The sequence below is a fragment of the Hemitrygon akajei genome, chromosome 18, assembly GCF_048418815.1.
Source record: "Hemitrygon akajei chromosome 18, sHemAka1.3, whole genome shotgun sequence".
Lineage (NCBI taxonomy): Eukaryota > Metazoa > Chordata > Chondrichthyes > Myliobatiformes > Dasyatidae > Hemitrygon > Hemitrygon akajei.
In genome coordinates, this window is record NC_133141.1 from 29712841 (window position 1) to 29732863 (window position 20023).

At 53.7% G+C, this 20023-nt stretch overlaps 1 protein-coding gene across 1 annotated transcript; it reads right to left on the minus strand.

Annotated features, from left to right (window-relative positions):
• Nucleotides 1–3429: 3429 nt before the first annotated feature.
• On the minus strand, nt 3430–18255 carry LOC140741240 (transcription factor NF-E2 45 kDa subunit-like). The gene is made up of 4 exons (XM_073071210.1): nt 17808–18255; nt 15239–15351; nt 14313–14507; nt 3430–4579 (listed from the first exon to the last, which is right to left on the minus strand). The coding sequence occupies exons 2-4, from the start codon at nt 15284–15286 to the stop codon at nt 3536–3538; spliced, it is 1287 nt and encodes a 428-aa protein (XP_072927311.1). The 5' UTR covers nt 15287–15351; nt 17808–18255; the 3' UTR covers nt 3430–3535.
• Between the last annotated feature and the right edge of the window lie 1768 nt (nt 18256–20023).

Sequence of the window (20023 nt, forward strand, 5' to 3'; positions counted from 1 at the left end):
CCTGCCCAGCTGTCTTACCTAGTAATGCATCATACTCTAGCCAATGAGTTGGGCCCTCAAAGTAGTCTGTTCCACTGATCCACCTTTAAATAGGTTTCAGTGAGACCCTTCCTGTTGAACATACTCAGCTCCAGTGTGTAGAGACCAAATGACATCAAGTGTATGATATAGTCCATGCATAAACACTATTCTGTTTCCAACCCCACCCATTTTCTCAGGCCCAAGATGGGGATGCAGAAGTGTCCTCTGCTTGAAAACATCCTGCTGCTTTAAAGTAGTTAAGATAGGTCAAATGGGATATACTGCCCCAGATTTGACCTTCCCTACTGGATGCAGGGTCTGGGACCTTTTTAAGAGAATCCTGCTTGCACTCATCACCCCACTTCCAGAATTTTGTGCAATAGCAGCAGTCAGGATTTCGATGGAGGCCTGATGTGTAATCAGACCCAGTTGCCTGCAGCGAAGTCGGCGGAGGAAGGTCATGCTGCTTTAAAAGAAACTGTGTGTGTGTGAGTGCGTGTGCTACCTTCGGCTCTTGGCTCAAGAGATAGGACGAGGCAGGACACCGGACGGCATCAGCTTCAGCAGCAGCAGAGGAGAAGTCTAGACTTAGAAGCTACGAGCGTACTCCTGTGTCCGAGGGTCAGGAGCAGCATCAGCAGAGGCCAGCTTTGTTCTCGCGTTTGTAGTTCCTCGGACTTGTTGTTACTGGAGGCTAGCGTTGAGGGCTGCGCCATGGGAGGCCAGCAGTTCAGGGCTAGCACAGCCAGAAGCCTTGCTACCACTAAGACTAAAGCAGGCAGGCAGACTTCCCAGGGCCGTTGCTTTCAATAGGTAAGGCTGGATTTCATCTTACTTTTATTTTGATGTTTTAAAAAAAAACGGGTGATTTCAGTAGCGGGAAAGCTTCATCTGGCCTGTTCTACCAAGCTGGAGGCTTGATTGCCCCTTGTTGCTTGCAGGTAATGTCTGGAGGGATCACCACACAGCAGATTGTGGGCTGCACTTGTACTCCCTGGCAGTATATGTCCTCGAGGTATGTATGTGAATTGGAATTGGTTCATAACCATCTAAGTGTGATGGCCAACAAAGCTTACCAGTGCCTCCACTTCCCCAGGAGACAGCATCTCCCTGCTGACCCTCAAATTTAAACATCCCAATTGTGGATGCTTAATGGCTTGGTTACAACTGCACTGCAAGTGTCTAAGAAACTAGAGCTTAACCAGCTTTTACTATAAACATGACTGAAAACACCAAGTTCAAGGGACTTGATGTACCCCTACAAACAACTGGGACCTCAAATCTGTATTATGCTGCAGACATGGGATACAAGCTTGTACTGTTGGATTGATGCAGATCAGTACTCACTGATCTGTGCTTGCACACCTGGTCTGTTTTCTCCAGTAATGACCTAGTTTTGTTTTTCTCCCAACAGGTGAAGGCTGGTGGGAGCTGATAATGGTTTTTAATTTGGCTCCATAATCCTGGATGTTCCCTCTTCTTGACAGGGTACTCACACAACATTCAATACTATGTATTCTGTCATTGTAGCTGCTGTGCAGATGTTTTTCTGAATGTAAATTTGTAACAATAAAGGTCAGATTATATTCCTTTGGTGTACCCATTGTATTTTGTGCTGTGTTGGGGTGCCGTTGGAATGGCCACAGTGTCATGGAGCAGAGGTCTTGGGGTAGTATGTGGTTAGTGCAGCTGTACAACGTAACTATTATGGGTGAAAGTATTCACAAGTTAGTGCATATCCAGAATATATTAAATAAGTTTACCAGAAAACACTCCAATGCTTTGTTCCAGCCCAGAAACAGGCCCTGAGGCCTCACTCATTTTTGTCTAAGGTCAATGCAAATAATTTGACCTAAGCTATATTTCCATATATGGACTATGCTCCACGTACAAAGACCCCAAAGCTACAAATGAGTACAAGGAGCAGTGTTACTAAGGGCCTGTTTCTGGCCTGAAAGATGCCATGATTAAAAAGTTGGATAGCTCACACTGATTGGCTTTAAGTTTCCTTTTCCTCAAGGCCAGGGTTATCTTGGAGGTGGTCTCCATGTGCAAAGAATTCTGGGAGGGAGAATCATGGGTGGAATGGTTCTCGGCATAAGGGGTTATGGAGACGGGAAGTTTACTGGCAAGCTTCAACCTGTAATCCAGTGAGTAAACAGGATATAAGCCAACCAGAGGATAAAGTATACTCCACTGTGGGTAACCCCAATCTGAGCACTTAGAGACTGCTCATTGGGGGAATAACTTCATTTGCCCCATCACTGAACTGGCCTCAATTTCAATGCCTTAATCTAGTTCCTTGAAGGTTGTTAGCCCATAAGAGCAGGATTAGGCTGGCGTTAGTGTTCTCCCTTGGCTCTTGAGCTACACCTCATTACTAATGGAGGTTCATGATCCCTTGGACAGGTCCCTAGATAGAGAAGGAAATGCAGGCCAAACACATGGATATTTGGGTGAGCATGCTGCAGTGCTAGGGTTGTGTCATTCTATGAGATGTTTATCATGCAATGAATAGATGTTTATCCCTGGCAGCTTGTTCCCCTTGGGGTGGAGGAGAAAATAATCATTTTGATTAAATCTCTGCAAACTGGCCCTCTAGCCCAATCAGTCCATGACTAAAGATCTCTCTAAGCCAGTTTCCTTTGGGTCCCTTTTTTTTGTATTACAGCACCCACGGAAGACTTGACAAATGTCTCCTACAACTCCCAACTCCTGTGCTCAGTGCTTTAATTGAAGGCCAGCATGCCAAACAGTTCACCAGGCTGTGTCTGTGTCCCTATACCCCAATGAGTCCCTTTATTCTACAAAATTCCATAGGGCACTATGTCCCCCTACATTGCTGCAATTCTGTCACACTTACTGATCTCAGAAGAAAGAGTCTTATTGGTTGCAAGAAATATATTTTTATATTAACATACATATACAATAGTGGTGTTCACTGCTAGTATACAGCTCTGCATAGTGGTGGGGATGGATGTGTGAGTTGGGGTTGAGGTAAAGCCAATACATGCTCCAACTTTGTTCCCAGCCTGTATTTCCCAACATGTGACCGAGTGTTATTTGTCTCTTGGTCCACGTGTCCATGGGGGGGGGGTAGCAAGAAGGCAGGGAGCCCACCATAGCAGGTAGTCGCATTCACCCACTCTGACTCCCTCTGCCCTCCCTCCCTCCTAACCACCACCCTCTCAGCCCCACCCCCAAGAAGCAAGAAGACTGTGCCTCAGTTCCCATCCCTATACATTTCCCACCACCCCTCTTAAGTCTGCCCTTCCCCTCCCCCCACCCCCTTCCCCCCCAGGGCCAACACCTTCAGGGAGAGGTATCCTCACTTGGGCCTCTTCTCCCTTCCCCTGTCCCCCACATCGCTCAGCCCCTTCCTCTGTTCCCCTCCCCTGTCAGCTTACTCCCCTTGTTTCCTTCCCTCCCCATCCTCTGCTTAGTCTCCTACCTCTGCCCCTTCCCTCCCCCCTCTAGACACAAACCACCAGGTAGGCTCCAAGACTGCACTCACTCACTCCCTGCTGACCCCCTCCTGCAACAGGAACACCCCCCCATCAGCCCCCACCTGCAGGGAGAGCTGCCCAGGAGGGTATGGATGTCCACCGGGGTCCCGCAGAGCTGCCAACACCCGCTGCCCAAGCTGTGCCAGCCGTGCCTGGGCCTGAAGTAAGGCTCGGCCCACTCGTTCACGTTCACCGGCCAGTCGCTCCCTCTGGCCTCGTAGGCCACCCAGCTCCCTCTGCAGCCGAGCCACAGCCTCCAGCTTACGGCGTCGGCAGTGCCGGGCTGCCACCTTGTTCTTGCCTCGTCGGCGGATATCCCTTACCAGGGCCAGCTGGGCCTCACTCAGTCGGTGCCGAGACAGCAGCTCGTTGTACTCCTCAACCGGTAGCTGCACAATTGCTTCCGTGGAGATGGGGATGCACAGGGCTCGGGCCCGTCGCTCGTCACGGCTGCAGGTCTCCCGACCTGGCCTGGCAGGGCCCTTCAGGCCTGTTCCTGTCCCAAGGCCCAGTCCAGACCGAGGTTCTGTCCCAGCCCTGAGACCAACTCCGATCCCAGCCTCGTGCTCGGTCTTTTGGCCTAGGCAGGCCCCAAGGCCTAGACTGGGCCTGAAGCCCAGCTCAGTCCCAGATCCTGATTCAAGTTTTGGGCCAGCCCCATTCCTGAGGCCGAGCCTGGCCTCCACACCCAGAATTGTGCCTGTCCCCACCAATTCGGCCTTCAGGCCTGACCCAGGCCCGGTCCTCCCGAGGCCCAGCTCTAGCCCTGGTCCTGGCTCGGCTTTCAAGCATGGAGCAGCCTCCATCTGGGACCTGTCCCAGGCCCCTCCCCATGTCTCAGGTCCAGAACCCAGTGTCAGGGCCGAATCATGACAATGGCCTTGGGGCAGCAGCCAGGGCTCAGGTGGAGGTGGGGGCAGGGGCTGGGCCAGGGGGTAATGGGTCCAGGGCTCGGGCAGAGGGACGGAAGGGTGAGTGACAGTGGCCGTCGGATAGAAGGGGATGCAGGCTTCAGAGGGGGTGGAGGAAGCCTCAGCAGTCATCTCCAGGCCCTGAAACAAAGGGAGGGGAATAGATGAAGGAGGGTGAATTAAGAAAATGGCCAACTTTTCCACACCGTCCCATCACACACTCCCAGGGCCCAAGGTCAGACACAGAGTGAATCTCCCTCCACACTTTCCCATCACACACTCCCGGGGTCAGACACAGAGTGAATCTCCCTCCACACCATCCCATCACACACTCCCGGGGTCAGACACAGAGTGAATCTCCCTCCACAACGTCCCATCACACACTCCCGGGGTCAGACACAGAGTGAATCTCCCTCCACACCGTCCCATCGCACACTCCCGGGGTCAGACACAGAGTGAATCTCCCTCCACACCATCCCATCACACACTCCCGGGGTCAGACACAGAGTGAATCTCCCTCCACAACGTCCCATCACACACTCCCAGGGTCAGACACAGTGAATCTCCCTCCACATCATCCCATCACACACTCCCGAGGTCAGACACAGAGTGAAGCTCTTTCCACACTGTCCCATCACACACTCCCGGGGTCAGACACAGAGTGAATCTCCCTCCACACTGTCCCATCACACACTCCCAGGGTCAGACACAGAGTGAATCTCCCTCCACACTGTCCCATCGCACACTCCCGGGGTCAGACACAGAGTGAATCTCCCTCCACACCGTCCCATCGCACACTCCCGGGGTCAGACACAGAGTGAATCTCCCTCCACACCGTCCCATCACACACTCCCAGGGTCAGACAGAACATGGTTGCCTCAGGCCGGGAATCCCCTCCTCTGGCGGACCCTTGCCCTACCTCAGTGGATGTCAGTGTGGCTCAGGTGTGTGAACCAACTCAGGCCGAGCTGCTTGTCGGGCCCAGGCCTTGCAATCTTCTCCAGGAGCTGTGTCCACACAACTTGAGCCGTCTCTCATCGATACCCACAGTCCCATTCAGGGATGCAAGTGGGAGGTATTTGTATGGGCTGCTGCTCCACACCCTCCACTTCCTTGCCCTTGTCCACCGTCCCGACACGCCATGGCGGTCGGTCTTTCCACCCGGAGGTGAGGCGGGTCCCCACTGGAAGTCCCTTTACGAGGGGGTTCTTCCCATGCACCTGGGGGATCTCGGCTGGAGGGTGCTGCATAGAGCGGTGCCCTGCAATAAGTTCTTTAGTTTGTACATGGATCTCCCACCCGCATGCCACTTCTGCGGGCTGGAGGAGACCGTGTACCACATGTACATGGAGTGTGTGAGGCTGCAACCCCTTTTTGCGTATTTGCGTGGGCTGCTTCTCGCCTTCTGGCTACATTTTAGCCCCACCCTATTTGTATATGGTCATCCAGTAAGGAGGGGGGCATGGAGGGATGAGGATGTCCTAGTCAACTTGCTCCTGGGGCTGGCAAAATCCCCCATTCAAGGGTCTTGGAAACGGGTGGCGGGAGGATCTCCCTGGGCAGACTGCCTGGCAATGTTTAGGGGGAATGTTCGCGCCCGGGTAAATATTGAAAAGGAACACGCACAGTCCACGGCAACCTTAGAGGAGTTTCAAGACCGTTGGGCTCCGCGGGGTGTAAATGCCATCGTGGATCGAGATGGCAACATGCTGGTGTAATGTCTATTGTCTATTTATAGTGAAGTAATTGTGTTTGCCACTGTTTTGTATATATTGTATAGCACCGATATTTCTAATAAAGGATTTTGTAAAAAAAAAGGGGTCAGACAGAGTGAAACTCCCTCCACACCATCCCATCACACACTCACAGGGTCAGACACAGAGTGAATCTCCCTCCACACCGTCCCATCACACACACCCAGGGTCAGGCACAGAGTGAATCTCCCTCCACACCATCCCATCACACACTCCCGAGGTCAGACACAGAGTGAATCTCCCTCCACACCGTCCCATCACACACTCCCAGGGTGAGACACAGAGTGAATCTCCCTCCACACCATCCCATCACACACTCCCAGGGTCAGACACAAAGTGAAGCCCCCTCCACACAGTCCCATCACACATTCCCAGAATCAGACACAGAGTGAATCTCCCTCCACACCGTCCCATCACACACTCCCAGGGTCAGACACAGAGTGAATCTCCCTCCACACCGTCCCATCACACACTCCCAGGGTCAGACACAGAGTGAATCTCCCTCCACACCATCCCATCGCACTCTCCCAGGGTCAGACACAGAGTGAAGCTCCCTCCACACTGTCCCATCACACAATCCCAGGGTCAAACACGGAGTGAATCTCCCTCCACACCGTCCCATCGCACACTCCCGGGGTCAGACACAGAGTGAAGCTCCCTCCACACTGTCCCATCATACACTCCCAGGGTCAGACACAGAGTGAATCTCCCTCCACACCGTCCCATCGCACACTCCCGGGGTCAGACACAGAGTGAATCTCCCTCCACACCGTCCCATCGCACTCTCCCGGGTTCAGACACAGAGTGAATCTCCCTCCACAACGTCCCATCATACACTCCCAGGGTCAGACACAGAGTGAAGCTCCCTCCACACTGTCCCATCACACACTCCCGGGGTCAGACACAGAGTGAATCTCCCTCCACACCATCCCATCACTCACTCCCAGGGTAAGACACAGAGTGAATCTCCCTCCACACCGTCCCATCACACACTCCCAGGGTCAGACAGAACATGGTTGCCTCAGGCCGGGAATCCCCTCCTCTGGCGGACCCTTGCCCTACCTCAGTGGATGTCGGTGTGGCTCAGGTGTGTGAACCGACTCAGGCCGAGCTGCTTGTCGGGCCCAGGCCTCGCAATCTTCTCCAGGAGCTGTGTCCACACAACTTGAGCCGTCTCTCATCGATACCCACAGTCCCATTCAGGGATGCAAGTGGGAGGTATTTGTATGGGCTGCTGCTCCACACCCTCCACTTCCTTGCCCTTGTCCACCGTCCCGACACGCCATGGCGGTCGGTCTTTCCACCCGGAGGTGAGGCGGGTCCCCACTGGAAGTCCCTTTACGAGGGGGTTCTTCCCATGCATCTGGGGGATCTCGGCTGGAGGGTGCTGCATAGAGCGGTGCCCTGCAATAAGTTCTTTAGTTTGTACATGGATCTCCCACCCGCATGCCACTTCTGCGGGCTGGAGGAGACCGTGTACCACATGTACATGGAGTGTGTGAGGCTGCAACCCCTTTTTGCATATTTACGTGGGCTGCTTCTCGCCTTCTGGCTACATTTTAGCCCCACCCTATTTGTATATGGTCATCCAGTAAGGAGGGGGGCATGGAGGGATGAGGATGTCCTAGTCAACTTGCTCCTGGGGCTGGCAAAATCCCCCATTCAAGGGTCTTGAAAACGGGTGGCGGGAGGATCTCCCCGGGCAGACTGCCTGGCAATGTTTAGAGGGAATGTTCGCGCCCGGGTAAATATTGAAAAGGAACACGCACAGTCCACGGCAACCTTAGAGGAGTTTCGAGACCGTTGGGCTCCGCGGGGTGTAAATGCCATCGTGGATAGAGATGGCAACATGCTGGTGTAATGTCTATTGTCTATTTATAGTGAAGTAACTGTGTTTGCCACTGTTTTGTATATATTGTATAGCACCGATATTTCTAATAAAAGATTTTGTAAAAAAAAAGGGGTCAGACAGAGTGAAGCTCCCTCCACACCGTCCCATCACACACTCACAGGGTCAGACACAGAGTGAATCTCCCTCCACACAGTCCCATCACACACTCCCGGGGTCAGACACAGAGTGAATCTCCCTCCACACTGTCCCATCACACACTCCCGGGGTCAGACACAGAGTGAATCTCCCTCCACACTGTCCCATCACACACTCCCAGGGTCAGACACAGAGTGAATCTCCCTCCACACCATCCCATCACACACTCCCAGGGTCAAACACAGAGTGAATCTCCCTCCACACCATCCCATCACACACTCCCAGGATCAGACACAGAGTGAAGCTCCCTCCACATCATCCCATCACACACTCCCGGGGTCAGACACAGAGTGAATCTCCCTCCACACCGTCCCATCACACACTCACAGGGTCAGACATAGAGTGAATCTCCCTCCACACCGTCCCATCACACACACCCAGGGTCAGGCACAGAGTGAATCTCCCTCCACACCATCCCATCACACACTCCCGGGGTCAGACACAGAGTGAATCTCCCTCCACACCGTCCCATCACACACTCCCAGGGTGAGACACAGAGTGAATCTCCCTCCACATCATCCCATCACACACTCCCAGGGTCAGACACAGAGTGAATCTCCCTCCACACTGTCCCATCACACACTCCCAGGGTCAGACACAGAGTGAATCTCCCTCCACACCGTCCCATCACACACTCCCAGGGTCAGACACAGAGTGAATCTCCGTCCACACTGTCCCATCACACACTCCCAGGGTCAGACACAAAGTGAAGCCCCCTCCACACCGTCCCATCACACAATCCCAGGGTCAGACACAGTGTGAAGCTCCCTCTACACCGTCCCATCACACAATCCCAGGGTCAGACACAGTGTGAATCTCCCTCCACACTGTCCCATCACACACTCCCAGGGTCAGACACAGAGTGAATCTCCCTCCACACTGTCCCAACACACACTCCCAGGGTCAGACACAGAGTGAATCTCCCTCCACACCGTCCCATCACACAATCCCAGGGTCAGACACAGAGTGAATCTCCCTCCACACTGTCCCATCACACACTCCCAGGGTCAGACACAGAGTGAATCTCCCTCCACACTGTCCCAACACACACTCCCAGGGTCAGACACAGAGTGAATCTCCCTCCACACCATCCCATCACACACTCCCGGGGTCAGACACAGAGTGAATCTCCCTCCACACCGTCCCATCACACACTCCCGGAGTCAGGCACAGAGTGAAACTCCCTCCACACCGTCCCATCACACACTCCCAGAGTCAGGCACAGAGTGAAACTCCCTCCACACCATCCCATCACACACTCCCAGGGTCAGACACAGAGTGAATCTCCCTCCACACCATCCCATCACACACTCACAGGGTCAGACACAGAGTGAATCTCCCTCCACACCGTCCCATCACACACACCCATGGTCAGGCACAGAGTGAATCTCCCTCCACACCATCCCATCACACACTCCCAGGGTGAGACACAGAGTGAATCTCCCTCCACACCATCCCATCACACACTCCCAGGGTCAGACACAGAGTGAATCTCCCTCCACACCATCCCATCACTCACTCCCAGTGTGAGACACAGAGTGAATCTCCCTCCACACCGTCCCATCACACGCTCCCAGGGTCAGACACAGAGGGAATCTCCCTCCACACCATCCCATCACACACTCCCGGTGTCAGACACAGAGTGAATCTCCCTCCACACCATCCCATCACACACACCCGGGGTCAGACACAGAGTGAATCTCCCTCCACACCGTCCCATCACACACTCCCAGGGTCAGACACAGAGTGAATCTCCCTCCACACCGTCCCATCACACACTCCCGGGGTCAGACACAGAGTGAATCTCCCTCCACACCATCCCATCACACACTCCCGGGGTCAGACACAGAGTGAATCTCCCTCCACACCGTCCCATCACACACTCCCGGGGTCAGACACAGAGTGAATCTTCCTCCACACCGTCCCATCACACACTCCCAGGGTGAGACACAGAGTGAATCTCCCTCCACACCATGCCATCACACACTCCCAGGGTCAGACACAGAGTGAATCTCCCTCCACACCATCCCATCACTCACTCCCAGTGTGAGACACAGAGTGAATCTCCCTCCACACCGTCCCATCACACAATCCCAGGGTAAGACACAGAGTGAATCTCCCTCCACACCATCCCATCACACTCTCCCAGGGACAGACACAGAGGGAATCTCCCTCCACACCATCCCATCACACACTCCCGGTGTCAGACACAGAGTGAATCTCCCTCCACACCATCCCATCACACACTCCCGGGGTCAGACACAGAGTGAATCTCCCTCCACACCGTCCCATCACACACTCCCAGGGTCAGACACAGAGTGAATCTCCCTCCACACCGTCCCATCACACACTCCCGGGGTCAGACACAGAGTGAATCTCCCTCCACACCATCCCATCACACACTCCCGGGGTCAGACACAGAGTGAATCTCCCTCCACACCGTCCCATCACACACTCCCGGGATCAGACACAGAGTGAATCTTCCTCCACACCGTCCCATCACACACTCCCGGGGTCAGACACAGAGTGAATCTCCCTCCACACCGTCCCATCACACACTCCCAAAGTCGGACACAGAGTGAATCTCCCTCCACACCGTCCCATCACACGCTCCCAGGGTCAGACACAGAGTGAAGCCCCCTCCACACCGTCCCATCACACACTCCCAGGGTCAGACACAGTGTGAAGCTCCCTCTACACCGTCCCATCACACAATCCCAGGGTCAGACACAGAGTGAATCTCCCTCCACACTGTCCCATCACACACTCCCAGGGTCAGACACAGAGTGAATCTCCCTCCACACTGTCCCAACACACACTCCCAGGGTCAGACACAGAGTGAATCTCCCTCCACACCATCCCATCACACACTCACAGGGTCAGACACAGAGTGAATCTCCCTCCACACCGTCCCATCACACACACCCATGGTCAGGCACAGAGTGAATCTCCCTCCACACCATCCCATCACACACTCCCAGGGTGAGACACAGAGTGAATCTCCCTCCACACCATCCCATCACACACTCCCAGGGTCAGACACAGAGTGAATCTCCCTCCACACCATCCCATCACTCACTCCCAGTGTGAGACACAGAGTGAATCTCCCTCCACACCGTCCCATCACACGCTCCCAGGGTCAGACACAGAGGGAATCTCCCTCCACACCATCCCATCACACACTCCCGGTGTCAGACACAGAGTGAATCTCCCTCCACACCATCCCATCACACACACCCGGGGTCAGACACAGAGTGAATCTCCCTCCACACCGTCCCATCACACACTCCCAAAGTCGGACACAGAGTGAATCTCCCTCCACACCGTCCCATCACACGCTCCCAGGGTCAGACACAGAGTGAAGCCCCCTCCACACCGTCCCATCACACACTCCCAGGGTCAGACACAGTGTGAAGCTCCCTCTACACCGTCCCATCACACAATCCCAGGGTCAGACACAGAGTGAATCTCCCTCCACACTGTCCCATCACACACTCCCAGGGTCAGACACAGAGTGAATCTCCCTCCACACTGTCCCAACACACACTCCCAGGGTCAGACACAGAGTGAATCTCCCTCCACACCATCCCATCACACACTCACAGGATCAGACACAGAGTGAAACTCCCTCCACACTGTCCCATCACACACTCCCGGGGTCAGACACAGAGTGAATCTCCCTCCACACTGTCCCATCACACACTCCCGGGGTCAGACACAGAGTGAATCTCCCTCCACACCGTCCCATCACACACTCCCAAAGTCGGACACAGAGTGAATCTCCCTCCACACCGTCCCATCACACGCTCCCAGGGTCAGACACAGAGTGAAGCCCCCTCCACACCATGCCATCACACACTCCCAGGGTCAGACACAGAGTGAATCTCCCTCCACACCATCCCATCACTCACTCCCAGTGTGAGACACAGAGTGAATCTCCCTCCACACCGTCCCATCACACGCTCCCAGGGTCAGACACAGAGTGAATCTCCCTCCACACCGTCCCATCACACAATCCCAGGGTAAGACACAGAGTGAATCTCCCTCCACACCATCCCATCACACTCTCCCAGGGACAGACACAGAGGGAATCTCCCTCCACACCATCCCATCACACACTCCCGGTGTCAGACACAGAGTGAATCTCCCTCCACACCATCCCATCACACACTCCCGGGGTCAGACACAGAGTGAATCTCCCTCCACACCGTCCCATCACACACTCCCAGGGTCAGACACAGAGTGAATCTCCCTCCACACCGTCCCATCACACACTCCCGGGGTCAGACACAGAGTGAATCTCCCTCCACACCATCCCATCACACACTCCCGGGGTCAGACACAGAGTGAATCTCCCTCCACACCGTCCCATCACACACTCCCGGGATCAGACACAGAGTGAATCTTCCTCCACACCGTCCCATCACACACTCCCGGGGTCAGACACAGAGTGAATCTCCCTCCACACCGTCCCATCACACACTCCCAAAGTCGGACACAGAGTGAATCTCCCTCCACACCGTCCCATCACACGCTCCCAGGGTCAGACACAGAGTGAAGCCCCCTCCACACCGTCCCATCACACACTCCCAGGGTCAGACACAGTGTGAAGCTCCCTCTACACCGTCCCATCACACAATCCCAGGGTCAGACACAGAGTGAATCTCCCTCCACACTGTCCCATCACACACTCCCAGGGTCAGACACAGAGTGAATCTCCCTCCACACTGTCCCAACACACACTCCCAGGGTCAGACACAGAGTGAATCTCCCTCCACACCATCCCATCACACACTCACAGGGTCAGACACAGAGTGAATCTCCCTCCACACCGTCCCATCACACACACCCATGGTCAGGCACAGAGTGAATCTCCCTCCACACCATCCCATCACACACTCCCAGGGTGAGACACAGAGTGAATCTCCCTCCACACCATCCCATCACACACTCCCAGGGTCAGACACAGAGTGAATCTCCCTCCACACCATCCCATCACTCACTCCCAGTGTGAGACACAGAGTGAATCTCCCTCCACACCGTCCCATCACACGCTCCCAGGGTCAGACACAGAGGGAATCTCCCTCCACACCATCCCATCACACACTCCCGGTGTCAGACACAGAGTGAATCTCCCTCCACACCATCCCATCACACACACCCGGGGTCAGACACAGAGTGAATCTCCCTCCACACCGTCCCATCACACACTCCCAAAGTCGGACACAGAGTGAATCTCCCTCCACACCGTCCCATCACACGCTCCCAGGGTCAGACACAGAGTGAAGCCCCCTCCACACCGTCCCATCACACACTCCCAGGGTCAGACACAGTGTGAAGCTCCCTCTACACCGTCCCATCACACAATCCCAGGGTCAGACACAGAGTGAATCTCCCTCCACACTGTCCCATCACACACTCCCAGGGTCAGACACAGAGTGAATCTCCCTCCACACTGTCCCAACACACACTCCCAGGGTCAGACACAGAGTGAATCTCCCTCCACACCATCCCATCACACACTCACAGGATCAGACACAGAGTGAAACTCCCTCCACACTGTCCCATCACACACTCCCGGGGTCAGACACAGAGTGAATCTCCCTCCACACTGTCCCATCACACACTCCCGGGGTCAGACACAGAGTGAATCTCCCTCCACACCGTCCCATCACACACTCCCAAAGTCGGACACAGAGTGAATCTCCCTCCACACCGTCCCATCACACGCTCCCAGGGTCAGACACAGAGTGAAGCCCCCTCCACACCGTCCCATCACACACTCCCAGGGTCAGACACAGTGTGAAGCTCCCTCTACACCGTCCCATCACACAATCCCAGGGTCAGACACAGAGTGAATCTCCCTCCACACTGTCCCATCACACACTCCCAGGGTCAGACACAGAGTGAATCTCCCTCCACACTGTCCCAACACACACTCCCAGGGTCAGACACAGAGTGAATCTCCCTCCACACCATCCCATCACACACTCACAGGATCAGACACAGAGTGAAACTCCCTCCACACCGTCCCATCGCACACTTGCTAGGGCAGCTCCTTCCCATCACTTACCTGCAGCTCAGTCAATGACATCAGTTCTTGCCAGTTGAGCTCCACGTCTCCGGACTGGGTCTGCTCAGCACTCTCCCCGAGGGACGGTAAGAATTGGGTGGCGGTCCCATCGGGAAGCGGTGGATAAGGGGCGCTTGGAAAACCATGCTGCACCTCACAGTTCAGCTCCAGGGTAGAACCGGACCTCAGTGTGTACTGGGGGCGGGTTGGAGATCGAAATCAGAGTCATAATCTTATAAACCTCTCACAGCTCTCTCCTCAGCTCCAGTGAAAACAACCCAAGTTTGTGCAACTCTTCATTGTAGTTTGTCCCTCTAATCCAGGCATCATCTTCTGCACCCTCTTGAACCTCTTCTGCACCTTCTCCAAAACCCCACCATCCCATATTCTCATCCAAGTCACTTATAAAAATTACAAAGAGCAGGGGTCCTGGAACAGATCACTGTCATCCAAGCAGTACACACTCCACCTTCTTGGCTGTAAATTGGGTGGGGAGGTTGTGGTGACCTTGGAACCCTTCATCCCATCTGCCATCTCCCATCTCCTATGGAGTGATGTCCCACTCCATATCCAGCCTGAGCCATCTCCCTCCCTCCAAAACCAAATAGCTCTTGGCCTATACACTGAAGGCAGGGTAAATATACAGAACACGGCGCGGGGGGGGGGGGGGGGGGGTGGGAGGAGTGGAGAAGGAAGGGAGAGTGGGAACAGAGGGGGATAGGGATGGAGGTGGGTAGGAAATGTGAGAGGAGAAGGGGTTGGAGGGGAGGGAGATTGGGAGAGGGAGAGACGTGGAGGGGATAAGAGTTGAGGAGGAAAATTGCAGGGCAGAATGAGGAGGGGAGTGGGAGGAGGTAGAGGGCGGAGGAAGGAAGGGAAGAGGAAGGTGGGGAGAGGGGCAGGCATGGGACAGATTGGACCCTCACCTCCGTGCCAGTTCCAGGAAAGGGCAGGACACAGTCGGTGGAACACATTGAGCCGGGGAGGGGGGGGAGAAGGGGGGGCAGCCTCTCACCAACAGCTTCGCAGGCCAGTCTTCCTGAAGGAGCAGAGATAAGGGAGCTGGTTATCACTGACTGCACACACTTCCCTCAGTTCCACAGCCAATACATTCCCCTCCCACAGAGACAGCTCAGTCTGACAGACACGCACAGATAGAAATATACACAGAACTCAGTGTAACAGAGAAATAGAAATGTATATGAATCCACAGTGGCATGCTCGCTCTCACACACATACAGAATTCAAATGGTCTCACACGCCTCACCAAGTGAAGAGATCTTGACCCCCCCCCCCACCCCCAACCAACCCAGGTACCTGGAGAGACCCACGCATGGGAACCGTTCTCCCTCCTTGAGGAAGCACAGACCGGCCACAGGAGTGGGGTGGAGGTCCCACCAGTCCCATCCCTGAGACAGAGGAGAGACCAGGCAGACGGGGTCCTGAACCCTCTGAGGTTCAGGAGAACATAAGGAGATCTCATCAGAATGTACGGGGAAGAGACTTGAAGGAGGATATCTTCCTTGCTGGGGAGTTGAGAATGAAGGATCATGTTCTCAGGAGGGGAAAAAAATGGGGAGGTTTCCTCCCTCCATGAGGCCTTGATCTTTGGAACTTTCCTCTTGTGAGCTCGGTAGCTGAGAGTTTTTCAAAGTTGAGGGCATGGAGGGTGATGGGGTTGGTACAGGGGCGACTTCTCCTCATGAGACAACCCACCTGTTCCAGGGGTGGGTCTGATAAACCTTCTCCAAGCTGCCCCAACATATCAATGTCCATCCCTCAATGAGGAGACTGATGCTGTCCACACCATACCACATGTGGTCCCACCAACACCCCATACTACACAAGGACCACCTGCCCCAATTCTGTGTTGAATGTTTACCAATACACTAAAGAAAGCATCCAATTGTATATGACAACTGCTCTGCCTGTGACCGGTAGAAACTGCAGAGAATTGTGGACACAGAAACCAGCCTCCCCTCCATGGACTCTGTCTACACTTCTCACTGCCTCAGTGAAGCAGACAGAATCATCGAAGACCCCACCCACTCCAGACATTCTCTCTCCCCCCTCTCCCATCAGGAAGAAGATACAAAAACCTGAAAGCACGTTCCACCAGGCTCAAGGGTAGCCACTACCCTGCTGTTATACGACTACTGAATGGTTCCCTGGTATGATAAGACAGACTGTTGATCTCATAATCTACCTCGTTGTGGCCCTCGCACCTTATTGCCTGCCTGCTCTGCACTCTCTCTGTAACTGTGACACTTTATTCTGCATTCTGTTATTGTTTTACCTTGTTCTACCTCAATGCACCGTGTGATGATCTGATCTGAATGGACAGCGTGGAAGACAAAACATTTATCTCCCATATGTGACAATAATAAACCAAAAAAGAGGGTGTGAGGGATGGAGAAGAGAGAGGCACATGGGGAGAAAGGGGGTTGGAGAGAGAGGTGGGAGTGAGGGATAGAAGGAGAAAGACAATGAGGAGATAAAGGGGATTAATTAGAGAATGAAGAAGAAGAGGGATGGGCAAAGGGAATTGGAGTGTGTGTGTGTGAGAGAGAGAAGTTGCAGTGAGGAGAGAGATAGGGATTTAGAGAAAAGAGAGGGTCTCAGAGAAAGTAATCAAGCAGAGATGGTGGGTGATTTACCAACCTGGTCTCCTTCTCTTCCTCTCCGTCCCTCTCCCACTCCTTATGTCTCTCCCCTCCTTTCTTCCCTTCCTCTCTTTCCTGCCACAACCCTTTTGAGTTTCTCTCATCCCTGTCCCCACCCCATTACATCCTGTCTCCCTCTCTCCCCCACCCTTCCCCCCTCCCTCTCTTCCCTCTCTCCCCCAGTCTCTCTCCCCTCCTTGTTCTGCCATTATGTTCCTCCTTTGTAACCTCTCTTCCCCATTGTCTCCTGCTTCCTTCATTTCCCGCTCCCTCTTTCTCTGAACCACCTCTCTCCCCCTCTATTCTTCTCTTTGCTTCTCTCACTCTCTGTCCCCTCCCCTCCTCTCTTTTCTGTTTCTCTCTCCTCTTTTTCCCTCCTCCTCACATTCTCTGTTCCCTTCTCTTTCCCTCTCTTCCTTTACCTCTCTCTCTCCTATCTCTTTCCCCTCCCACTTTCCCTCACTCCTCCCCTCTCTCTGCCTCTCCTCTTCTCTATCTGTCCTTCTCTTTCCTCTCCCCTTGCTCTCTCTTCCCCTCCCCCACTCTCCTACTTTCTCTCTCTCCATCTCTCCCTGCTCTCTCTTCCCTTTTCCCACTTACTCCCTCCCCCGTCACAACCCCTGTCCAGCCCACTTCCCATCCCTGTCCCCACAGAGACACTCCTCCTCAATACCCTCCGCCAACACAGTTGAGTTGACCGTAGCATACAGACTTCCAAAAGGAAAACAAAAACCGGATCTCTCCTCTTGCCTCCACTCCCCTCGTCTCGCGGACACCCCTCTCCCGCCTGCCCTCCCCCCACCACTTCAACACCCTGTCTCCAGATACTTACTGCCTCATTGTAAGCTCGTGGGATTCCAGATGCAGAGGAAGGGGTTGAGTTGGGGGAGAGGCTGCCGCTCGCTGCCTGTCCTGTGTGCGTTCTCTCGTTCTGTCTCTCCAAGCCTCGAGGTAAGACTGTGGTGTCGCGTGGAGCTTTTTGACCCTAGGCTCTGTGTTCCTCTATCTCTCTCTCTCACACCTTCTCTCTTTCTCAGTCTCCTTCCCTCTCTCTCTCCCTCTCTTCATGTCTCTCTCCCTCTCATTCCCCTGTCTCTCTTCTCCTCGCCCCTTCTCCCTCCTTCTTTCTCCTTCTCTTTCTCCCTCTCTCCTTTATCTTTCACCTTCCCTCTCTTTCTGCTTCTCTCCTCTTTCTTTCACTCTGTCTCCTCTCTCCCTCTTTCTCTGTGCCTGTATCACAGCCTGTGATCCAAGTCCCTCTGTAACCACGTCTTTATCTGCCGTGCATAAGCTGCCAGTGGCTGCTCAACACCCCCTCCGCTCCTCCTCCCTACCCCTCCCCTTCCCTTGGTCCCACCCCCCTCACTGGTAAACCACAGAGAGGACAGAAGGAAGATGACAGAGGGTCTGTGGTTCCTGGATCCTGGGCAGGAACTGATCCCACATCCTGACCGGGAAACCTGACCTTTCTCCTTTTTCTCTCTCTCTCTCTCCCCACCCCCCCCCCCCCCCCACCCCGTCTCCCTGTCATACATTCCCTCTATCTCTCCCTCTTCCTGTGGCACTTACTATCTAAATTTACCCCTTTCCCTGTTGCACTCTCTCTATCTCCCCTCCCTCTCATCCACTCTCTGTCTCCCTAGTCCCACAATCATCCACATCAGTCTATCACTCCACATCATGCGTACCCTTTCCCTCTCAGCCTCTCTTTCTCTCCCTCTACCTCTCTCACACTGTCACACACTAGCTGTCTCACACCTTGTCACGCTCTCTCCCTGTCACACTCTTTTCACTCTCCCAGTCACACACTCACTCTCCTGTCACACTCTTTTTCACTCTCCCAGTCACACACTCACTCTCCTGTCACACTCTTTTTCACTCTTCCAGTCACACTCTCTCTCTCTCGCTCCCTGTCACACACTTCCTCTATTTCTCCCTCTTTCCCTGTTACATACTCTATCTGCATTTTCCAGTCAAAACTTTTTACTCTCTCCCTCTTTCATTATCACACTTTTTCTCTCTCTACCTTTTCTCTTCCCTCTCTACATCCTCACACACTCACCTCCCAATTATTGCGTACAGTTCTGGTCACCACATTACAGGAAGGGTGTGGGGGCTTTCGAGAGGGTGCAGAAGAGATTCACCAGGATGCTGCCTGGATTAGAGAGCACGAGCTACAAGGAGAGGCTGGACAAACTTGTGTTGTTTTCTCTGGATGGAGGCTGAGGGGAGACCTGATCGAGGCTTAGAAGATTATAAGATGCATAGATAGACAGCCAGAACCAGAGGTCATGCAATTAAGGTGAGAGGGAGAAAGTTCAAAGGAGGTGAGAGGGGCAAGTTTTTATACAGAGAGTGGTGGGTGTCTGGAATGTGCTGCCTGGGGAGGTGGTGGTGGTGATATGAGAGGGGTGTTTAAGAAGCTCTTAGACAGGCTCATGGATGTGCAGGGAATGAAGAGTTTTGGCGGAAGATACACAATTTACTTCGGCATTGGGGTCAACGCAGACATTGTGGGCCAAAGGGCCTGTTTTTGTGCTCTACATGTTCTACATACTTGGCAATCACCCTCAATTGCAAAGAATTGCCTCAGAAGTGGATATAATTGAAATAAAACAGTCTAGGAATCCTCCAGCAATATAGAGCATAGAACACACAACACAGAATGAACAGCACAGGAACAGACCCTTCAGCTGCTGTTCACTGAATCATGCGTTCATTAATTAAACACCAAACTAAACTAGTCCCTTCTACATAAACAAAGCCCACTACCTCTATCCTCACTGCTCATCCACAACAATTCACTTTACCCCAGTCGTTCAGTGGAAGCTCGAGGATTAAGCTGTCAACAGGAGTGCCCGTGGGGTGTGGTAACACTTCAGAAACTTCAGGAAGCAGGGTTACTCCACAGAGAAGGTGTTGCAAGCAGCGATTTCGAAGAAAGTCAAATATGCCCACATGAAATATCTGCGACCTTTCTCACATCTTCAGTAAATATTGACACACTCCCTATGACCCCCTATAAATACAGATGCACTCCCTGGGATC